The sequence below is a fragment of the Zosterops lateralis genome (genome assembly GCF_965231275.1).
Source record: "Zosterops lateralis genome assembly, chromosome: 5".
Classification (NCBI taxonomy): Eukaryota; Metazoa; Chordata; class Aves; order Passeriformes; family Zosteropidae; genus Zosterops; species Zosterops lateralis.
Window position 1 is genome coordinate 9678884 of NC_139766.1, and position 23331 is coordinate 9702214.

General features: G+C 36.7%; 1 protein-coding gene across 3 annotated transcripts in view; it reads left to right on the top strand.

Moving 5' to 3' along the window:
* Positions 1-23331, top strand: part of HTT (huntingtin) — an 80086-nt gene that overhangs the window by 12686 nt on the left and 44069 nt on the right. For 2 of the 3 annotated variants that reach the window (XM_083860826.1, XM_083860828.1), the window contains exons 7-26: positions 167-308; positions 1735-1913; positions 2373-2577; positions 6727-6807; positions 7161-7669; positions 9363-9486; positions 9763-9881; positions 10817-10928; positions 11473-11613; positions 12269-12427; positions 12526-12623; positions 14124-14263; positions 15104-15167; positions 15576-15676; positions 17207-17353; positions 18389-18509; positions 18768-18844; positions 21041-21192; positions 21581-21783; positions 22692-22818. In XM_083860826.1, the coding sequence (XP_083716952.1) occupies positions 167-308; positions 1735-1913; positions 2373-2577; positions 6727-6807; positions 7161-7669; positions 9363-9486; positions 9763-9881; positions 10817-10928; positions 11473-11613; positions 12269-12427; positions 12526-12623; positions 14124-14263; positions 15104-15167; positions 15576-15676; positions 17207-17353; positions 18389-18509; positions 18768-18844; positions 21041-21192; positions 21581-21783; positions 22692-22818 (3001 nt within the window). The remainder of the gene's footprint in view (positions 1-166; positions 309-1734; positions 1914-2372; positions 2578-6726; positions 6808-7160; positions 7670-9362; positions 9487-9762; positions 9882-10816; positions 10929-11472; positions 11614-12268; positions 12428-12525; positions 12624-14123; positions 14264-15103; positions 15168-15575; positions 15677-17206; positions 17354-18388; positions 18510-18767; positions 18845-21040; positions 21193-21580; positions 21784-22691; positions 22819-23331) is intronic. The other variant, XM_083860827.1, reaches the window with a different exon arrangement.

Below are 23331 nucleotides of genomic sequence, written 5' to 3' on the forward strand. Positions count from 1 at the left end.
GAAAGCAGTGTTACAGCTGCATGTCTGGATTAATGCGTGTCTACTAAGGCAGTAGTTGCCTTTGCTTGATGTGCGTGAAGTAATGCTTTGAATAAATGAAAAATACATTTACTGGCTTCTTAGTTCACTTCTGATAAAAAGTTAAATAAGGTGTCTTTGTTTTTAGGTTTTGTTGAAGGCTTTCATAGCTAATCTTAAATCCAGTTCCCCCACTATCCGTCGAACAGCAGCAGGATCAGCAGTGAGCATCTGTCAACATTCACGAAGAACACAGTATTTTTATGCCTGGTTATTGAATGTGCTTTTAGGTAAGATTCAGGGCAAAAAATTTAATTTGTTTATATGTGTAAGTAACATGGTGTTTTTCCATGTAAGAATATGTATCACTTTGCATATGTGAAAGGTTTTCAGGTCAAGGAAGGATACTTAAACTACTAGTTACTCTGCTGATACTTTCTCTCTGGTGTTAAGTCAGAGGAAGATAGTTCTAAAGCTATTTGTCTCTCTCTGTGCTGCAGTTAGTAAGTAATACTGAAAAGAAGTAGCTGAGGCTTGGGAAGCAAGTAGCTTGTTGGAAAATGAGGAGGTCTGAGAATTCTGGGTGAACTTGCTGGGTATGAGGAGTCTGAAGACTTGCGTGGTCCATCAGCTTGGTGGCTAGTGCAGCAGGTCTGAGGTGGAGGGATACCCTGCTGTGCTCTGGGCCATGATCACATGCCCTGTGACCTTTCTTAGAAGGACCACCACACAGATTCTTTTCTAACTTAGAGCAGAAAAGGTTTTTTTTTTTTTATTTAAAGCACACAACTTTGTATCAGATATTGCTTCCATATCTCCTCAGCTGGGAAGTTTACATGGTCTTTAGGTTGTTTTGCAGGTCATGATGAGAGACATCTCTGGGTTTCAGTGGAAACTTGCCTCAGTTTTTCATTGACAAGGGATTCTTTACTATGTTGACTGTATTGCAAAAGGAGAGATAAGGAAAACTAACAGATACATAAGGTGTTATCATGTTAGCCTTCCTGCTTTCAAGAAGTGTGAAAAATTAGAATGCATCATTGTGACTTTCCTCCCTCAAAAGCGATGTGTGATAATGTCCTTGTCTGTGATGCAGAATTCAAACAGAAACAGGAATGAGAACTCCCAAGAGTTGATTTTTTTTTTTTCTCCTCCCTGGATAGAAAGTCGTATTTTCTTCCATAACTTATATTAGTTTGTAATATGCTTTGGAGTTGATTGAGGTTAGCAATTAGGTATATGGAAGAAAGTTCTCAAAACAGGGCGAAGTGCAAGTATCTTCCATTAGGATAATAGTGCATCTTTGAGCAAGGGAATTACACTTGGATGTGAGCTGTCAAGTGGAGAGAGGAGGCAGGTGAGAGGAGCAAGAGAGTCTAGATCATTTGATGAAAGCATCAGCTATTACAAAATATAAATTTTTGTGTTTTTATGGAGTAAAAAGAGGTAGGAAACAGGGAAGGTGAGACAGGGTCCTCGGATAATTCTCCCATGTTGCTTAATTGATTGTCCGTAGTATAAAATACATATTTTCAAAGGTTTCTATATTTGGAAAGCACTCTTTTAAGTTGCTGCTAAATTTTGGTTGTTCTGTTTTGGTGGGGTTTTTCAAGTTAAAGGAGCTATTATATGGACTACATGAAATAACATTTGTGTTGAAACTAACCACTGTCAGTAAATCAGTAAGTTATTTGGCCACTTCATTTGTCCCCTCAGGCTTGTTGGTTCCTGTAGAAGATGATCGTCCTACTCTTTTAATTCTGGGTGTTTTACTTACACTGAGATATCTCATACCTTTATTGCAACAACAAGTAAAAGATACAAGCCTGAAAGGCAGTTTTGGTGTAACAAGGAAAGAAACAGAGATTTCACCTTCACCAGAACAACTTATCCAGGTAAAACATGAAAACTTACTTGAAGAGTGCTAATTGGGAGGAAAATAAGTAAATCTTGATCCAGCATTACTCTGATACTGAACACTCTGAATTCTCAAATTCCTATTAATCTTGATAAATGATAGTTGCTCCAGTGACAGGAATTATTGATAAGCAATGACCAGAAAAATGAGTCAGCAGTACTTGTTAGGTGTGCCCAAAACAGCCAAAATGTTTTTCTGGTGCCTTTGACGTGATTCTTCCTTTTATAACAATAAAAAACCAACAAATTTCTACCAAAAAGGCAGTTAAGTGGCTACAATTGATTAACATTTCCCCCCTTGGAAGATTGTGGTGAAGATCAAATATACCAAACATCAGTTATTTTTAATTCATTGCTGAAATTTGACATTGTATAGGATAAGACATAATATGTTCTGTCTTGATAGAGACTAATTCCAGTGCTCTGCTGGCTTTCAGGTTTATGAACTGACTCTGCACTATACCCAGCATCAGGACCACAATGTTGTGACTGGAGCTTTAGAATTGCTCCAGCAGCTCTTTAGAACTCCCCCCCCTGAACTGCTCCACGCCCTGACGGCCTGTGGGGGCATTGCTCAGGTCAGTGTATCCAAAGATGAACCTGCCAGCAGGAGCCGCAGCGGGAGCATCGTGGAACTTATAGGTGAGCTCTGCTTTTGGAAGTTGGACTCAAAGGGAATGAACATACATCATCAGCTCTAGTTGTCAGTGTTAGCCAAAGCATGAAGGTTAAATGAAATGTAGGAAGCTATGCATGGCATTCTTTTTTCCCAGGTACAGTAGAAGTTCTTTCCCTTCTTGTTTTAAGTGGGTGTACATTCATTGATTAATGGCAAGCTTCAGAGTTGTTGTTGTTTTTTTTTTTTTTTTTTTTTTTTTTTTTTTTTTTTTTTTTTTTTTTTTTTTTTTTGTTACACAAAGCAAGCTGAATATGGTGACTTTTTTTTACTCCACAAAATGAATGTTGTTCTTACCAATCATCTAACAACTGTGATTCATAAAAGCAAATCTAATCAGAATTTGTATAAAATGAGAGTTCCTTGCTGAATACCAAAACCAGCATGAAATTAAAGCGTGACTTAAGCTTATCCTTAACTGTTAAAATCAGCTATCAGCTTTCTTGTCTGTGAAGTGCATGTTGTTGAAATTCTCTTAACTGCTACATACCTCTTTCAAAAGAATCAATCTCTGATTGGATTTTTGTAAGGAGTCTGCATTGAACTAATGGGTCAGCCAATATTTTTGCTTCTGGAAGGTAAATTATTAGCTGGAAGCAGTTATAGCAGGGAAATTTGGAACACATTTTTGAAAGCAAACTTCGCACAAATGGACCAAAATATTAGAAGTAATTCAGTGATCAAAAAACCTCGGACTTCAAAAGCAACAAGTTTGCTGTTTCTTTCTGGCTTTGGTTTTTGTTTGGATTTTTTTTTGTTTGTTTTTGTTTTTTTGTTTCCCATTTGTGGCTATTTGAATTCCTTCATGATTTTGTTAGCTCTGTCTTTGCCCTGATGTGTTACTTTCTGTGATTTGCAGCTGGAGGGGGGTCTTCATGCAGCCCTGTTCTTGCAAGAAAGCATAAAGGTGATTATTTTTGAAAACAAATCTTTAATTGCATTCCTTCCTGATTTTTTTGGGGTTGTTTTTTTGTTCTCCTCCCCACTTCATTGTCTTGCTGAACTTGGGGTCTTCATTCACAATTGCCTGTGTTATCAGCTGAGCTTAATCATTACAAATAATGAAAGAATTCTGATGCAATTTCTGATATTGCAGTCAAGACATTCTAAAATAATTTAAAGCAGTATAAGCAATATAACTTTATTTTTGGTGTAGTTCACTGGCAAAGTTATGTTGATAATTATTGATGCAGTTTTAACTTCTTAAGAGCAGATGGAAAAATAATCTCTCTGAACAGGGCATTCTTTTTTTTCATGGTAATACTTAGCCAATAATGTAACTTGAAAAATAGTTAACTTTCCTGTAAGGCCTGTTTTTTTTCTCTGTAATTCACCAATGCATGTGTATGTTTGCATGTTTCAGTATGATGCTTTTTTATTTCTTCTTCTGTTCTTGACGATTAATTCTATACATTTTTGTCTTGCTGTGTATATTTTAATTTCTTTCTTCAGTGGGTAATTAATTTAGCAGGATTTTAAAGGATACAGTTTGCTCTGAAGTATTCTTTGCCTGATTTTTGCATGAAAATGCTTAATACTTAATTATATGTTTTCCTTTTGATTAAAACCAGTCATATCACTATGACAGAATCAATCTGGGCACTACTCTGTAGCACTTCCATCACCTGCATTAGGTGAGCAAAATGTTGCTACTGCAGTGAAGCTGTGTGAGTGTAAGTGCAGTCACTGCAAGCATTAGTAAGCAAGAGATGTGCAATGCTGAAGAGAAACTTCAAGGAAAAGTCGTTTAAAACTAAATGAAATTATATGAACTTGAAGAACCATGACAGCTTATACTTTTTCCAAATATGTCCTTCAATCTTTATGTGCAAGGAATCTCTTAATGCTTATATAACCTTATCTGTATGCTTTAAGAGTACACCAAAAGCACTGGTTAAAGCTGAATGAAATAGTGCTTACAGATGCAGTTACTGTTTCTAGTTGAGAAAGGACAGATTGAAAAAATGGGCATCTGACAGTAGATACTGCTGCAGCATCCAAATGTGAGACAGAATGCAACGAATCGGAATAACAATGCATATCACATGTAAATAAAAAATGGTGAATTATCATTTGGGTTCTTTTCTTGTTGGTAGTCTTCAGTGTAACTTTGAGGTATTAATAATAGTGTAAATTCAATTAAAGTTCTTGTTAAAACACTAATCTTTCACTTGGTGAGAAAACATGTACAAGTCATCAACTTTCATCCTTTTTCAAGATTATGGTATGAAGATTTTGTGCTCTGAACAATGGGCATAAACAATTTGAAGAAATCCCTTCACAATTTTGTGCTTTGTACAGGTTTATTTTCAAATTGCGAGTTGTTCACTTCCTGCTGCTCTCCATTGTAGAAAGGAGGGATAATCCAATCCTATTTCCATTTCCTCCTTGAAGTCATTTTGCAGTCATATGGATGGGACTTTTTGAACTGTAATGTTCCTTTATGTATTAAGTGAGGCTGATCTACAGAAATCTCTGTTTCACATCTTTGCAATCTTGCTGCATCAGACTGACTTCAGTTCTGAGCAGCTGGCCTGCAGTGGTTTGTTTATGTTTCAACCTCAGAAGATTATTTTGAAAAAAGGCTGAAAATTCCTTTTGAAATCAAAGCCTATGTTTTGAAAGCAACTTATTTTTTTTTCTTATCAAATAGAGAAAAAGTATCCTGCTGCATGTGTTATATACTCATTTAAAACATTTAAGCATACAAAACCTAAAGTGCCTAATGACTTTTTCAGTGTTCTTACTCTTTCACTTACTTTTAGAGCTGGTCAGCCTTGGAAAGCAGAACAACACCCTGGTTTGTTCCAGTGAAATGGATTTAAACATGAAAAATAATGGAGAGGAATATATTATATTTTGTGCTTTTTGTTGGGAACGTGTAGGAGGATTTTACTCACTCATTCATAGGAGTGTGTAGTTCTCAATTGCTGTCATTTCACATAGATGGTGTATGGAAATGCTGTGTTTACTTTTCTGCCTTCCTTACAGGTTTGAGTATCATAAATCGTGCTTTTCAGAGGAAGATAATTCTACCATGGTACTGCTATGTATGAAAGCATTGGAGAAAAATTAATACAGAAGTGTATTAATGCTTTTTTTACCTGCAGTTAACTTGAATAAGGTGCAAAGGCATTCACCCAGAGTTATCCAAACATTAGTTTCTTGCATTGTCAATCTTAGACTACAAGTGCACCTTGGTTGTCTAAGCAAACTGATCTTTCTCACAGCAGTTACTGTGAATCCCTCTGTCTCAGCAAGGGGCTTGCAACATCTAAAAGGATGGGCTTAGCAGCTCCCTCTGCACTCCATGTGCTGTCCCACGGGCAGACCTTCCAGTGCAGTTGTGTCCTGGGTTGCCTTCCAGGCAGTGTGCATCTGCAGCTATCTTTCTCTTTCCACTGCCTGTAATTTAAGCAGATAATGCTCTGTGAGTAAGAGAACTCTATGGTGGTTGGGTTATGTTAGAAGTGGTTCTCAAGTTTCTTGTGGCAAAAGCATCTCTGAAGATTTTTTGCCTTAGTAATCCTTAGCTCTCAATGGTTGTCCATGGTTCATCACCCTGTCCCACTTGTGTTGATCTTGTGCTTCTAGTCTGCACTGCTCTTCCCCCTGGGCTTTTTCCATTCTGTTATCTTTGGAGTTCCAAGCAGCCTTTGATAATTTTTGTAGCCCTAAGGAGGAAGAGGTTATTTATTCTATTACTTGTGGTGCATTCATGCCCTTCAGAGTTGAGGGCAGACATCCAGATGTTAGGTATCCAGTCCTTAGGAACAGCACGTACTTGAAATTAGTGGGATCCTAAATGTAGTCCACAAAAACAAATTAGAAGTAATAAGGTTGTAGGTAGTTTCTTGAATGGTTGCACTGGTAAATAAAATTACTTAACTGTTTCCTTGTCACTTCTGCCTGTTTCTTTCCTGATGAATTACTGAGGGACTGGATGTGTACTTTATTAATTCCCTTCTTCCTGTCATCTGTTACCTGTCATAGGTATGAAAAATTATTTGGATAAACTTTTTAAAAATAGATTTCACAACTGATTTCAGCTGTTCAACATTTCAAGCTGACTATAATTTTTGAAAACTGAAGGTTTTTCTTATATCACTTCTCAGGTAAAGTACTTCTTGGTGAAGAAGAAGGCTTGGATGATGATTCTGAAACCCGATCTGATGTCAGCACTGCATCGTTTGCAGGTACCTGCCTTTCTCTAGCAGTGCAGCCAGCAAATACATTCTGTTATGGCTCTGTGTAAAATGTGTAAGTGATATGTTATGGTGGTGAGGAAGTGTATGGGCATTCAAAAGACATGGTAAACAAAACTGAAACCATAAATACTGCTGAGTGTAAAACTTAATGAAGTTGAATGCATTCTTTTTTTAATGGGAGTTACTGGTACAGATGGGGTGGCATCTTTATAAGATGCCTGTTTTCCTGCCTATAGTTTAACTGTTTCATTACACACTTTCTTTAGCCTAGTCTGATAGTGATTTAGCCTGAAACACGAATTCAAACACTGGATTGACTCATAAATGCCTGTGTTTTGCAGCTTCTGTGAAGGGTGAGATAACCAGTGAACTGGCCTCTTCATCAGGTGTGTCAACAGCTGGGTCGGTGGGGAGTTCAGCTGCCGATCCCACGGGACACGACATCATCACAGAGCAGCCCCGTTCCCAGCACACGCTGCAGTCAGACTCTGTGGACCTGCCCAGCTGTGACCTGACAAGTACAGCCACTGAAGGAGATGATGATGAAGTGCTCAGTCGAAGCTCCAGCCAGATCAGTGCTGTCCAGTCAGATGCCACTATGGATTTGAATGATGGCACTCAGGCTTCCTCACCAATTAGTGATAGCTCTCAGACTACTACAGAGGGTCCAGACTCTGCTGTAACCCCTTCAGACAGTTCTGAAATTGTAAGTGTGCAGCGGGCAGAGGGGGGATCTCCTTCCACTGAGGGGCCCGACTTATCTCAGAGCTCTTCCATGGAGGGCCCAGACTTGGATTCATCTCCTTACTCGTCTTCTACTTTTCAATCCTCAGCTAGTAACAGTGGAAAGGTCAGCACCTCACACCTCTGTTGGAGAGCTTGACCTCCTTTTAACACTTTCACTTCAGCAATAATGAAAACCTACAAAGCTGTAATCAGTGTGTTCTCTGGGTAGGTCACGTGAAGGCATTACAGGTTTCACTCGCTGAAAGAATGGCAATAACAAAGTCTTGACAAATATATCCTCTTAGTAGTATAGCCTTAATTTTGTATAGATATATTAATAATTGTTTTGATGCAGGAGGGTTAATGGAAGTGTTAAAGGGTGAAAAGTTAATTTGGAATGATAAAGGAATATTTTTGGGACACAATGCTTCACACTGCCTTCTGCCTGTGCTTTTACACTTGGCAGCACAAGTCATCTTTTCTTTTTTTTTTTCTTCCTTTTTATTCCATCTTAATGATTTCTCCTATAATGGGCAAATACTGCATGAATTACAAATGTAGCAGTTACATATCTAATAAACACCTGAAATGTCCATACTGTATATTTATTGTAAGACATTTGTCTCTCTTGGACAAGTGTATTGTGAGGTATTAATAAAAACAACAAGAATACAATTACTGGGAACCAGAGCAGAAAATTCAAAAGCGGGAAAATTTAGAAGTTCTTAAGACTTTTTCAAACATTGTCAAACTTTTGACTCTAGTTTCCTGATAGTAATTTGGAAAAGTAATAGTCTCTTAGCAGTACAAAAATTAGAAAATTTGTAATCATGCTAAGCAAATACTTCTGCAAGTGTGAGGATTCAAGAACCAAAGGAGTGATGATAATTGCTCTCTGAATTAAGTGAAGGTAGTGCAGAGGCCAAAGTGAGCAGGCATTTATTGACAAGGTGTGTTCATTGGCACAGTGTGTTATACAAATTCTTGTCAGACTGTTCCATATGTCAGTTGGCATACTGTTTACAAGCAGTAAATACATGTAAAATTATCCTTTTGTAATTGACAGACTAAGTAGTTGTCCAAGTTACTGACACACAAGCTTTTTAATGAACAATTTCCAGGTGCTTATAAAGACAGGAATAACTGAAGAAGTGTCCTGTTCTCTGATAAAATTAGTGAAATTGGTTTTTTTACTTGACTATCATTGATCGTTATGATTAATTTTTATGGTTATTTTCCCATATACCTGCTGCCTATATATTGCCTTGGCTCCAAGAGTCAAACTCTCTTCCAGATGAGTCCATTTGAGTAGTCTCTGGTATTGAATGAGAAAATTAAAATACTTTAAACTTATTTATCCTCTCTTGTCCAGAGAACATGATGTGTTCTCAGTTTGATTTCACATATCCAGGACAAGTGAGATTATGGGGGAGTTTAACTGCAAGGGCCAAGTTCAGTTTGTGGCAGTAAAGGTGTTGGTTGTGATTTGTAACTGCTGAGAGAGAGACATTTGTGATGAGGGAGCAAGAGTAGCTGCAGGGGAGCAATGGACTGAGTGTTTTACTTTGTTCCTGTTGGTAGCCAAGTTCATGGCTCATCTGGGAGACTCAGATGGAACTATGGCCTCCAGTAACCCCAGAGCTTCAGGAGGAGGGGAAGTGCTTTGGGGGCTTACATGCAGCTGGACACTAATATTTATCAGGCTCATATTTGCTTTGAGACTATTTCTAACACTTAGATTACTAACACTGCATGTTTCAGATTTAATACTCTGTGTAAAGATAAGTTATTTTAAGTCCTGTCCTTGTACTGTGCAGGTTTTGGAGGGTGCTGAAGGACAGTATTCTGGAATGCAAATTGGACAGCTACAGGATGAGGAAGATGAAGCTGCAAATATTCTCCAGGATGATTCATCAGAGTCCTTTAGAAATTCTTCTCTTGGTATGTTGATAAATACAGGGGTGGGCCAGACTGGTGACACCATTAAGACAGGTGTTCAGGTGCATCTGCACTTCCAAGGGAATGAAGACTCATGTAACAGATCTGAAAAATAAATAACTAGATGGGTATTTAAAATAAGGAATATATTCCAACACTTGTGATCAATCACTTGTTTTGATCACTTCTAATTTATTTTTCATGTTTGTATAGTTAAATTTATAAAGTGCTTTCAGTTTGCATCTGAAATGGTATTTCATGAATTGCCTTTTTCTAAAGCTCTTCAGCAGTCTCAGCTGCTGAAAACCATGAGCCATAGCAGGCAGCCCTCCGATAGCAGCGTGGATCGATTTACAGCAAAAGAAGATGCAGCAGAGGCTGGCGAGCATGAGAACAAGGTGAGAAGTAGTCACAGTGGTCAGTAGTCACAGTTTTAAAGTTCAAAACAATGAAGTTTTTTTAAATAATTAAAAATTACAGTTAGGGTGATGTTAATTAGTGGTAAATGTGGGAAGCCTGTTTGTATGATGTACCTCATTATAGGTCAAAGTAACTCAGGTTGCAAAGGGAATCTGAGGTGCAGCCTGAATTTTATTTAACATTAGGTGAATACATAAATGTTGATATCTTAAATGCAATTACCAGCAAAAACATACCAGAACACCCTGCTGAGAACACAAACCCTTTTTATCCCTGCGTTAGTAGGCTACACTGATACTTTCTTGAAATATCTTTGTGCTGGTTGCTACCTGTTTAGGTAATTTCATGATCTCCTCAGAGGTTAGTCTCTGAGCCTCATGCAATTCTAACTACAAGTTTCTGACTTCCTCTTACATATTTTAGATATTTTTTGACTTTATCTTTGGACCTTGTTCTGGCAGAAGTTTCATTTGTGGCAGGCAGAATTAGATCAACTCAGACTGTTGGAGAATTCTAAATGTGAAACTACAGAAAACTGTCAGTCTTCTTTGGAAGCAACTTAAAAATAATGTGCTTTTCATACAAAGTTTCCAAAGTTTGATGGCAACAAGTGATTTAGCTTGCTCTTCAGATGCAAACAGCAAGTCTAGGTAGTTTAAAAAAATCTACACTATACTGTTGCTGTAATAAAATTGAACCAGTTCTGATACTGAGTATAAACTTCTTCAAAGCATTACATTTTGAGGCCTTTTTTGCAATATATATTTAAGTGAAGATGAATATTATATATTAATTTTGTATTAAACCTTTATACATTTGATGATGTGCAGTATTTCTAAATCTTGTGCTAATATTTTATTTCAATTGAAGATTAATGTTTCTCTGTATAAACATTGAGATTTGCCTTCAATAGCCCTCCAGGGTGAAGGGGGACATCGGGCACTACACTGACAGAGACTGTGCTCCGTTGGTGCACTGTGTCCGGCTGCTGTCGGCTTCCTTCCTGCTCACCGGGGACAAAGGAGGTGATTTTTGTCTTTGAATTTCATTGGTTCTCCGTGACTCTCAGTGTACAGAGCTGGAAATGGGACAATTTGCTCTGTCTTGGGTTTGATCTCACTTTATTGGAAATACTGGGTGTTTTTCTGTGGCAGTCCCTAAGCACCACATCTGCATTTTTTAAAAAATACATCCAGGGATGGGGACTTATCCACATTCCTGTCATGGTATTTGACTGATTTAAGATGTTTGTTCTTTTTCCCTTTTCTAAACTCTTACTTGCTCACGTGCCCATATAATGTATTGGTTTTGGAAGGAGGTGAGCTGGAAGTATGTTGTGGCTGTATTTGAGTATTTCAAGTGTATTTCATATACAGTTCATTTGAGGAAAGCAAAAAAGCAGCCATATATCACTGCTGGCTCTGATAAACTGGAACTACTTGCTTTGCATTCATATTTTTGTCCAAGTTAAAGCATTTTATTTTATATAATGTTATTAATTAAACTTAAAACAATTCAGGAAGCTTTAAAATACCTTCTTTTTTAATAATTTTTGTTTCTTCCCTGCAGCTTTAGTTCCTGATAGAGATGTGAGAGTCAGTGTAAAAGCCTTGGCAGTAAGTTGTGTTGGAGCAGCTGTTGCACTTCACCCTGAGTCTTTCTTCAGCAAACTGTATAAAACACCTCTGGAGGCAATGGGAGAAGAGTATGGTATGTTGCAGTTCACATATTCTGTTTTAAGAGTGTGTTTGGGTTTTCACATAAGTGAGGCAGCATCTGCACTGAAAACTCCAAACCCAGTTGAGTGTTTGTGAACAAATACTGCACAAATTGGAATTGAACATGCTGTGTGTGTGGTGAGGTATATTTTTTGTAATAAGATTTAAGTTTCAGTGGATGAGGTTGTAGAGCTTCTGACAAGTTGAAGCTGTATTAAAACAATGAGTGTGTAGAAGGGATTTGTTTATTTTACAAATGTTTTCTCCTAATTTAATTTAGTCCATCTTATAGATGGTTTCTAGGTCATTAGGTTCATTTTTACAAATGAATCACAGGGACCTGGGGTGTGCAGCTGGTTTGATACATTGACCAAAATGCTTCTTCTGTGTTCCTGGGGCATTTTATTTCAGTTGAAATAAATCACTAGTGTTTTTATATATGTGATCATTGGTCTGAATGGTGTGATTGATGTGTAGATTGCATGCACAGAATGGGATTTCAGAAGAGGAGAGTGACGGTGGGCATATTTTGGGTGTGTTGATGTTGATTGTCCAGTAGTTGAGACCTCCATTGTAACATTTCTATGAATCAATAAAGTCTAATACTAGTATTTTTAAAATAAAGTAGTTGTAACTTACTTTCTTAGAGGAGCAATATGTATCTGACATTCTGAACTACATCGACCATGGAGATCCCCAGATTAGAGGAGCTACTGCCATTCTCTGTGGAACAATTGTCAACTCCATCCTCATTAAATCCCGCTTTGATGTGGAAAAATGGCTAATAAATGTCAGAAGCTCAACAGGTAACAATTTGTTTTATGGGTGTCTTTTTGTCTTTTAGTGTAACATTGCAATGTTTTGTTGCTCAAAGTTCTTTTTTTTTATTTTATTTTATTTTTAGGAAATCTCTTTTCCTTGATAGACTGCATACCTCTGTTACAGAAAACATTGAAAGATGAGTCCTCTGTTACATGCAAACTGGCTTGTACAGCTGTGAGGGTAAGCAGTAGGAATTTATTTGCACCACCACAGATCACAGGGTTGTGATTCATTACTGGGATGCTGCTATGCACAGATGTCTAAACATGGAGCATAAAATGATTTCTTCCTGAAGAATTTTATTGGTGCAAAAATAATTTTAAAATAATAAATATTATAATCTAATTGTGATGTTTCTCATGAGAAATGTACTGGTATGAGCTTTAATGTTACATTAGCCAACACTAGGGTGAGTGCATTAGATAGGATAGCCAGGCTCAACAAGGGAGTGTGAACATATATATAACACCTGGTTGTAGCCTGTATTTGGAGAATAAAAATTAAATGTGAGAAGTTATAAGAAAAAATGTGATTATTTTCTGAAATAATAATTTTTTAAAGTGGGAAAATGTCAGGAAAGCAAGTGGTTCAAAGTGGGTGAAAGATCCTTCAGGCAATTGGTAAAATAGAGATGACAGCTGAATTGGTCAGTGGAACTTAAGAGTATGTGAGTTTTATTTCTGTAATAAAATCTGTGGAAGGTGTTCGGTGAAAAAGCAGAGGGGTGAAGGAATGAGCTTTCTATGAGGGTTTTTCCAATAAACTAGAACATGGACAAATTGGAGGCTGAGGGAAATTCTTTTATCAAAGAGAGGCACAGGGTGGGTGACTATTGCAGCTTAACGACCAGTGAGGCGAAGCATAAATTTTAGTAAAATGTGGATAGTTTGTTTATGGAAATGACAGTTTTATATGCGAAGAGGAGGGGCTGGTGATACAGATGAGGGAAGAAAATCCAGGTAGGTAAATGAGGCTGTCTTTTTAACCTTCTGTTCAGCAATCTTCATGTTTATGTGTAGTGATTTCTTGTGTGATTACACTTGTTATAATGGCTTTTTAGAAGACTTCGCCAGAATTATTCAGTTCAGGCAACTTAATAGTAGTCAAATTCGGTTCTTGCTTTTTCTCAGTATATAATATGGCCTGACCAAACATTTTGGCGGAAATGTTCTAAACCTTCTGGGTTGTTAATCCGTAAACAAGAAAGTACATTTTGTGTAGTTAAATAAGGCATAGAAGTGTGGAGTTCTGTAACTTTTTCCAAAGGTCACACATTGTGCCTGTAGTTGAACATTCAAATATGTAGGTATGACTTTTTCAAAAACTTTGGAAATCAGAACCAGGTGTCTAAAAGTACCTTGTAGAAATTAGGAGACTGTTTTTGAACAGATGAAAATACAGTGCTTGTGATGTTTAAGCCGTGTGAGCCCTCCTTTGGAGGATTGACCTCTGATCTGTGGGGCCTCCATTCCTCTCCAGAGGTTCAGCAGCAGGGTTCAGCACTTCACATGGAGATGGTGTTCTGGCCTTGCAGGGTACCTACCTCTGGTGCTTATCCTAGCTCCTAAGCAATAACTTTTTTAGTATTCTAAAGAAAACAGGTGTTTTTTTGATGACTTTCATTCTGCTTTTCAGAGAGTCTCTTCTGTATTATAACTGAAAGTTGTTTATTCTTTTCAGCATTGCATCATGAGCTTATGCAGTAGCAGTTACAGTGAACTTGGTTTGCAGTTGATTGTTGACCTCCTGGCTCTGAAGAACAGCTCATATTGGCTCGTAAGGACAGAACTTCTGGAAACACTTGCAGAGGTAGATTTTCGGTGAGTGTTTGTATTTTTTTCATGGGTGGTGTAGTAGGTGAAGTGCAGAGAAGTGTAGAAAGCTGTAAGTAATGGCAATTGTAACTGCAATTTCTTCTGAAGCATTAATGAGTTTTGTAAAACTAATTCAGATCAGTCGATCCTGTATGAATTCCTTTGTCAAGTTACCACTGACTGCGCTACCAAGCCAAATCCAACAATACTGTATTGAAGTTTTTGGTTCATTGGTCTGCTGTATCAAGTCTTCACTAAATGTTTAATCAGAGAGGGACCACATAATTTGCAATCTGACTTAGTTTTTCCTCCAGTTTTGTGTTTTTAAGGAGAAAGTCCCTTGTCCCAAAAGACTTGTCTGTTATCAGCTATCTGTAGTCACTCAGTTTCTGTCAATACTGAAATAAATGTGACTTGTTCCTTTTCTTGCATTCTCTCATTCTCTATTTGTTCTTCCAAGCTGAAAGACAAAAGATGTTTATGTGAAAATTCTTCAAGTTGTCCTTAGTCATGCAAAAGCGGACTCTTTGTGAATAATGATGTTTGGAATATTTTACTGTCTTTTCAAAATACTTTGATTCTGTGCATTAGAAAAAGTACAGTTACAATATAAAGCATTAAATAATGGGGTTTTTTTAATGGAAAGAGTATTTTTCTTCAGTTACACTAGCCAGATAGTAGGTTAGCAAATAGTTTACCTTTTCTGAAAGTTACAAGAAGTGTTTACTACTTACATTTTCCCTATAGTTTGTGTTTTTAAAAAATAAGCAAGAAGAACCCTCAGAGCAGTGAAGGGAGAAATTACACAATGTTAATTAATGTACTCTAAATTGTGTTTTGTCATAGGCTAGTGAACTTCTTGGAAGGAAAAACTGAGAGTTTGCACAGAGGTATTCATCATTATACTGGTGTAAGTAAATTATTTAATCACTATATTGTGTTTCTGGATTAAAGTACCAGTAAAGTGCAATGACATCACTTTGGTTTTAAATTCTGTCAACGCTGATGGCTGTTGCATTTGTTGTGTAAATAGACTCGTGTTCTAAAACATACTACAACTAGGAAAATACTTACTGTGGAGATTCAGATATCTTAGTTTTCCTTGGTGTGTTTGTGTGTTCTGCGGCTTGTTCTTTTTTAACTTTAAAAAATTGACATTTGTGTAGTTAGAGAATGTGGTTGGCAATGTTAAGGTAAAGATGGTCTTGCAGGACACGTCTTGTATGACAGATGAAATCTCACTTGTTAACTCCCTTAACAATATGGTCAAATGATGAAATTTGTCAGTGATCTTTTACTGTGCTAATTTATTTTCTAGCTATTAAAGCTTCAGGAAAGAGTACTTGAAAATGTTGTAATAAGTCTGCTGGGAGATGAAGATCCAAGAGTGAGACACGTGGCTGCGGCTTCATTAGTGAGGTATATGTGACATTTTTATTTATAGGAAAAGAAAAAGTGGTTTAGAAAGATATTTGCATATTGATGTGTACCTATAACTAAAATAATCATTTGAGTTTTTTAAATATACATACACATATACATACATATATCTATATGCATATATATATTTGTTCAAAAGCGAGATGGGGAATAAATGCATCTTTTTGGTACCTGGAACATGGATCGTTCTGACTCATCAGGCAGTTGTACCTTGCTTTCTATTGGCAATACAATTACATTAAATTACATTCTGAGAGTATTACATTGTATTACATTCTGAGGGTCAATTTCAGTTTCAGCTTCTTCAGAATATTTCTCTTCATGCTGAAGTGGTTTGTTCAGTATCCTGGCAGCAGCTGATCGACTTAAAATGTTGCAGTTCTCCAGATTAGTCCCAGCTCCCAACCACTGTAGTTTTCACATGGTCATACACAGTGTATCTTAAAACTTTTGTGCTCACTATTCATAGTAGAGCAGCTAATTTTGTTTGCAAAGCAGATGTTTGCTGTAACCTACTACAATTATAGTTGCTGTCCAGATAAATGCACCAAAGGGTAAGGATTAGTTGGTAGTTTTTATACTACCAATTCAAAGACTTAGAGTTTATGTTTAAAGAAGTTGGGAGCATGTAATACTGAATTCCTGGTGTATTTTATTATCAGAGAGGTTTCTTTTGTAGTTTTTTCATCCTAATTGCTGTCCATTCATAATAACAAATAAAGGAAAACAAAACTTTTAAAGTTCTGACATTTAAAAGTGTTTATATTGCCCGAGCAGTTCAGCAGAGGAGTCATGAACTGTTGCATCATAGAATTTGTTGCTTTTACTAAGGGACTTGATTCTGAAACAGAGTTATTTTGTTAACTGAGTGGTAACGAGGTGAATTTTTTTTTTACCTTCATGCTGGCTTAGTGACGAGAGGTGTGTTAAAATTTGAAAAGTTTGCAGAAACCCCTTGAAACATCCAGTATGGATATTCATTGGAAGTACCGTCACTGAGATTACGAAAACACGTGTACAATATCTTTTCACTTTCACATAAGTTGAAAATATGGTTGTTCAAGAAGCCTGGATTTGATTTTATGTTAGAAAACAGATGGTAAAAAATTACTCTTTTCAGGTAAAAATTAGTTCTCAGTTGATACAGATACTCATGGGGAAAATATCTGGGGATATCAGGGAACAGCAAGAGAGAAGTAATCTGTGAAAGTGTTTAAGTGTTTGTTGTACTATGTATGGGGAGGTATGTCCAGAAAAGACTCTTTTCTTTAAATTACTGTATGTCTGGAGCAGTTGCTTTGTCCTGACTTGAGCTCCTTGATTGTAATGAAGAGCAGTTATATAAAGATGAATTCAGCTTACTGAATTTTGTAACAGCTTTTATTTACGATTTTATATGTGTAATTAGCATATATAGCTTGCTGAACTGTATATTAAATGTACTTTAAACTGGGTGTTAAATAGTATCTGAAAAATAATTTTTCTTTTTGACACTTAATTTTCTTTCAGGCTAGTTCCGAAGCTGTTTTATAACTGTGATCAAGGACAGGCTGACCCAGTTGTGGCAGTAGCAAGAGACCAAAGCAGTGTCTACCTGAAACTCCTCATGCATGAAACGCAGCCCCCATCTCACTTTGCAGTGAGCACCATCACCAGGTGCGTTACCTGTCTGGCCTTGCTTCAAAAGGAATGGAGACCCAAATTTCACTTTGTAATGTCTAGGATTGTAGTTAAATCCTCCAAATCCATGTGGATATGAATTCCTTTTTTAGGAGGAGGTGCTCCTTTTACAGGAGCATCTGTAGCAGGTTTAAGCTCCACAGAAACTGACTCACGTTTAGAGAATATGCTGGGAGTTACGCACACTGAGAGTCCTTGTTTTGAGATAGTTTCTTCTCTCCATCCTGAGGTCACCCTACTTGTCCATTATATTACAAAACCAGGTGCAGCATTTCAAGCTAATTGTATGTATGTTACTGTTCTTAAGGTATGTTGATCCAGATTTATAACTCTCCACATCCTGTTTAATGATTGTAGTTGCAGAAGGCTGTACTCCCCTTAAAATTTAAAAGTAAATTCTAGTTTTGATAGTGTGATCTTGTATTTCTGCTGCAGACTATTTTTTCTGTCTTACAGACAGTATGGGTTGTATATATTTATAGAGGTTGTTGGTTTCTGTCAGTTTGTCATGCAAGTTTTTAATTATAAACCTTTTGGTATATAATCTCGATCATGTCACTTAAGATATATACTATAGTATGTAAGCAGTAGAACTTTGTGGATCCAATGTTATTCTGGAGAGAAAACAGACTTTTTCTACAGCAATAATCCAAAGTTTGTGAGCATGCAAGAATGTTGAATGGATTTGAGCAGCAGCAAAGACTAGTGTTAAATTGGTGGTAATTTCTCAAGTATCTAGTTAGATATTGACAGTTGATCTAACTATTTCTGTTTGCTAACAAGCAGATTTTATTTATAAATTAAATAGCATTTACTAATACAACCCAAAAAATACTACAGTATACGATGGTATTTAGACTGTTCTCTGGTTTTGTTACAAGCAGGCTGTGAAATACATAATAGTAATTTAAGCTTAAATATTTAAGTATTTAAGTAATAAAATTAATAATTTTGATTGAGATGGGAGTTTTTAAGTGCATGTTTCAGTGGGTATGAATGTTTTTATTTCAGAACATACAGAGGTTACAATATGCTGCAAAGTCCAACAGATGTCACTATGGAAAACAACCTTTCAAGGGTTATTGCAGCAATTTCCCATGCACTGACAATATCCACTACAAGAGCACTTACGGTGAGTTTTTTTATATGTGAATTTTTGTACATATGAGTTTCTTTGAATTTTCTTGCTATGGTGGCTGACTTTTTCCTGTTTTGCATGCTTGCTTTATTTTTTATGATTTCCTGACTATATTTGTATCTGCAGCTTTTGTACTGTGACAATGGCAATAGTAATAGATTTAATTCTCACTCTTAAGTGAGAACTTAAGATACTGTTTTGCTAACTCTTCCTGTGGTGAAATTAATTCAATTCTTGATGTTTACTTTTCAGTTTGGCTGCTGTGAAGCTTTGTGTCTTCTCTCCACAACATTTCCAGTCTGCACCTGGAGTGTGGGATGGCACTGTGGGTATGTTCCCTCTTTTGTTAATTGAGCTTCTGAAAGTCCCCTTTGTGAAACAGAAGTGGATTTGCTTATGCATTGGAAGTCCTGGTTTAGGTATATGCTGTTAAGCTTATCTTAGCAGTTCTTTAAGAACTTCATACAGAATACAGAAGATAATACCTTCAGGTGGTCAGGCTATTAAGTGCCAATGTTTGTCATGCCTGGAACCACAGTGCATGTCACAGGGATTGGCTGCAACTGCTCTTACAGAAAGTAGATACAGTTAGCATCTATGAAATATGATACAGGAGAAAATATTCCATGCATTTGAAAGGATGTTTATCTTTGCGATACTGTATTTTGTAGTATCTCTTTAAAATTTGAACATTAGAATTTTCATCTTTGTTTCATGTCTATGATGAAAAATGGTGGGTCAAGGAAGCTGGGTTATCTTGGCTTCTGTAATAGTGCCAGATGCATTTAAATTGTTCTCATTTGGCACACTGAGTGGAAATGGCAAATTTGGTATCTATAATACTTAAGTGTTTATACAGGTAGTACATGATAGTCCCAAATTACAGTCTGAAGAGTTTCTTAAGGATGAAAATGTACAGGTGGCAGCTTAAAAGCTTTGATTTTGCCTCTGATTATTAGTGCCATGTGAGCAGTAAAAGTAGCTACTGGAGATGTACATCTGTGAAGCTGTTTGATTTTTAAATAGATTTAACATAATTTGTGTCGATTTTCTTTGTTGCTGTCATTGTGTCTCTTACTCTATTTGATTGGGAAATTCTGTCTTACTTAAAAAAAAAAACCCAAACCCAAAAAAAAAAGCTTCCCTCAGGTGCATTTCTTGTCAGCAGGCCCTTGCTTCCCTGGCTGGCCCTAAGTGTCATGTGCTCTGTATATGTGGCATAAAAGGTGTGCTCCAGTGGTAACAAATGAAGGAATTCAGGATGTGAGCAGTACTCAGCTGGAAAATAAAATCAATGTATATTCTCTTCTACCTAACTTAAAAATGCTGTTTTAAAGATGTATTTAATATTTACAAGTGATCCAATGACATAGCCTTTGCCCTTTCCTCTGATTCCTTCTTCACAAATTCTTGGCCAGTGTTTATACTGATTTGGATTGTAATTTCATTTTTGTGGAATGATACAGACATATATTGTTCTGGATAATAAGAATATAATAACATGGACAGTAGCGTGAGAATTTTGCCGAAATTCCTTCCCATCATAAGTGTTTTTGTTCTTATGATTAAGAACTTACTGGAACTGCTGCATTCCAACTCTGTACAGCTCAATATGGATTAAGTCATGGATTTCTGACTGTATGTGAAGTAAATAACAGTTGCGTGTGAAAATACTTTAGAAAAACCAAAGGAAGGCACTGTAAATACCTCTGGAGTTTTGTCAAAATAGTAGCTGTACTTAGTGTCAATTTAATTTTCTAAAACTCCTGTAGTTGTGTTAGACCAGAGTGACTATATTAGAAGATTTTAATGATTTCAAGTTAAAAAAAAATATTTTGAAAGGTTTCCAGATTCCCTTTATTTAGAGGTTACATATGGTCTTTTCTTGTAAGAAACTGAAGTATTTAGGTCTTACAGCTGTGAAATGATGTGTGTAATTCACAGAGTATTCTGCCAGACATCTTCTGGTGATCTCTGCCTGCTCTTTTTTAAACTTGATATTTGTAGGAAAATCTGGTCATATAATTATTGTCAAGAAAAATAAAGAATGCAGCAGAAAATTACCATGTTGGATAGTGTTCACTCAAAAAATATAGAGGATTTGATGGAATACAATTGTTTAATTAATTTCTTTTCACTTTGAAGAACCATCTTGTTACATTGCAATACTACATCTAATGTCTCCCATCCCTACCCTGCATATGCACAAGACTTAACTGAAGATAGTTCAGGACTGTAGTGGTTAGCAAAGAAATCCAGAATTCTTCAGTTTATCAGTAGATGTCACTATAACCTTGATATTTGCTATTAAAAAGAAGGTAATGGCTCTTAAAGAAACCAGAGCATCGTCAAGTCTGCTGCAAATTGCTTTTTGAAGTTGTATTTGAGTGTTAAATGTGTATTTATTTTTGTAGCACACATCTCGTTTCATTAGATTAGCCATCTACTTGACTGTTGGATTTCTCAAGACTTTTAAGTTGCTGAAAGGGGGAAAAAATCACAACATTCCAAAATTAAATTTCCAGTGTTTCCCAGCCAAATTCTTCGGATGAAGCTCAGAGGGGCTGCACCATTGGTATGGCTGGCTTGGTCCTGTCACTCCTGTCATCAGCATGGTTCCCACTGGACCTCTCAGCACATCAGGATGCTTTGATTTTGACTGGAAACTTGCTTGCAGGTAAGGCAGGACAAGAAAAGTAGGATTGTCGTATTATTTTTACCATTAGAATTAGAAAAGCCATATCTGACTCTGTTCTGATTATATGCCATGAAAAACTTGAAAGATTAACAGAAGAAATAAAGAAGGAACTTGCACCCTGGAGGTTTGAAAAGAAACTGCCTCTTTGTAGCCAAGTTGCAAATTTCCTGCAGTTGCCAAAGGCCATGCTTAGTACAAGCTGGGTACAAAGAACTCAGATTTTACTGGTTTTGTTTTAAACAGTTCAGCTACTCCTGGCTTTGAAATTCTGGTTGAATTTCTATTCATATAGAGATGATAACCATATCTGCCTTCAAAATTTTCTGGTGCTTAATTCTAAGTTTGTCTTTATTTCCTGAAATTGCAGCAAGTGCTCCCAAGTGCTTAAAGAATCCCTGGAGTGCTGAAGAAGATGCAAACCAAGGTGCTGCAAAGCAGGAGGAGCCCTGGCCAGCTCTGGCAGATCGAGCTCTTGTCACTTTGGTGGAACAGCTCTTTTCTCATCTGCTGAAGGTCATTAATATTTGTGCGCATGTGATGGATGATGTTGCTCCTGGTCCAGCAGTAAAGGTATATATTAAAAATAAAAAAATAAAGTGATGTGACTTTAAATACTGTTGTGCTATAGACCTCTTCATGTTTTGGACTTGATACAGGTAAGTATCTAATTCCTTGATAATGACTTGACTCTGTGTAGTAAAGCAAGTACCATGAAAAAAAAAGTGTATTTTTCTTCACATAACAGGTTTTTCTTTAGTTCTGCAGTGTTTAAAATATTACCTTAATTTTTTATATTTTAATATTTAATATTACCCTAAATTTTGAGTCTTCTATTCCTGCTGACTTAACTCGAAACATTAATTCAGTGAGGAGTATATAAAGTATGTGGAATATTGCATTGCATACTCTGGGAAATGTGTTGACTTTTGGGTTTGTTGTCTGCTTGTAATGCACTGAGCTCCTTTTGGAGCTTAAAATAACTCTTTTATCTTCTGAATATTCTGTAAAATATTTTGACTTCTGAAACGGCTTATATGAGGTATTTCCTCGTATGAGGTTTGGGGAGTTTTGAGATTTTGAGGCATATACATTTAGAGACTGATTTAAAAACTGAAGACAGTACTGTTAAGATCAGTAATTTCGTCATATTTTAAAAATGCTTGAAAATAATTTTGACACTCCTTTATCTGGAATCAAAAGGAACTGTAGTCATTGAGCTCTAATTTCATTTTACTGGCTTATGGTGAAGCTGAAAATTTCATGTAATTGGCCTATGCTGAAGTTGAAAGTAAAGTAGGAAATATATGAAACTATTTCCTTTTCACATAGGAAATTCATGTTCTGAACCTGAAACATTTCTATTTAACTGACAGTCAAATGAAGGGGAGTTTAAACAAGAGAAGAATATACTTGTATTTATGTAGAAGAAGAAAAACTGCTTGTGCTTACGAAACTAATAAAGCTTCTTTTAATTCTAGGCAGCATTACCGTCTCTCACAAACCCACCTTCTCTTAGTCCGATTCGGAGAAAGGGGAAAGAGAGGGAGTCTGTGGAACAGGCATCTGTGCCAATGAGCCCTAAGAAGAGTGGTGAAGCAAGTCCAGGTAGGTACATCACTGCTGTTACCCCTTCCAACTACCAGCCCCACACCGTGTGATTAGAGAGAGAGAGAAGTAAAACCAAGCAACCTTTCTGGAGTTTCAGTTCAAGAGGCTGGCAGGGTACTGCATTAGTGGAAAGGCAGCTGTAGGTGGGAGCTTCTTTACTGTTTTGGTTTTTATTAACTGTAAGCTGAAAATTAACTGTACTTTTCAGAACCAAAGCACTGCTGAATCTTTTTCTCACTTCTTAATCTACTCAGCTATTGCCTAAAGTAATTTTTGCACATATGTTACTTAAAAGAAATTCGGAAGTTGCTTTCCAGCTTTTGGCAGGAGTGACATAGATTGCTTTTGGAAATGAGATTCTGAATCTTGAAACCTTTTCTTTCCTTAGGATGAAGGAAACACTTGTTAATTCTGTTTTGTAAACTGTACAAATGCTTCAGTACTAAGCCCTCTGGGTTAATTTCCCTCCCCACAGCAGGCTAGATCATTGAAATGCTGTTCATTTTCCAA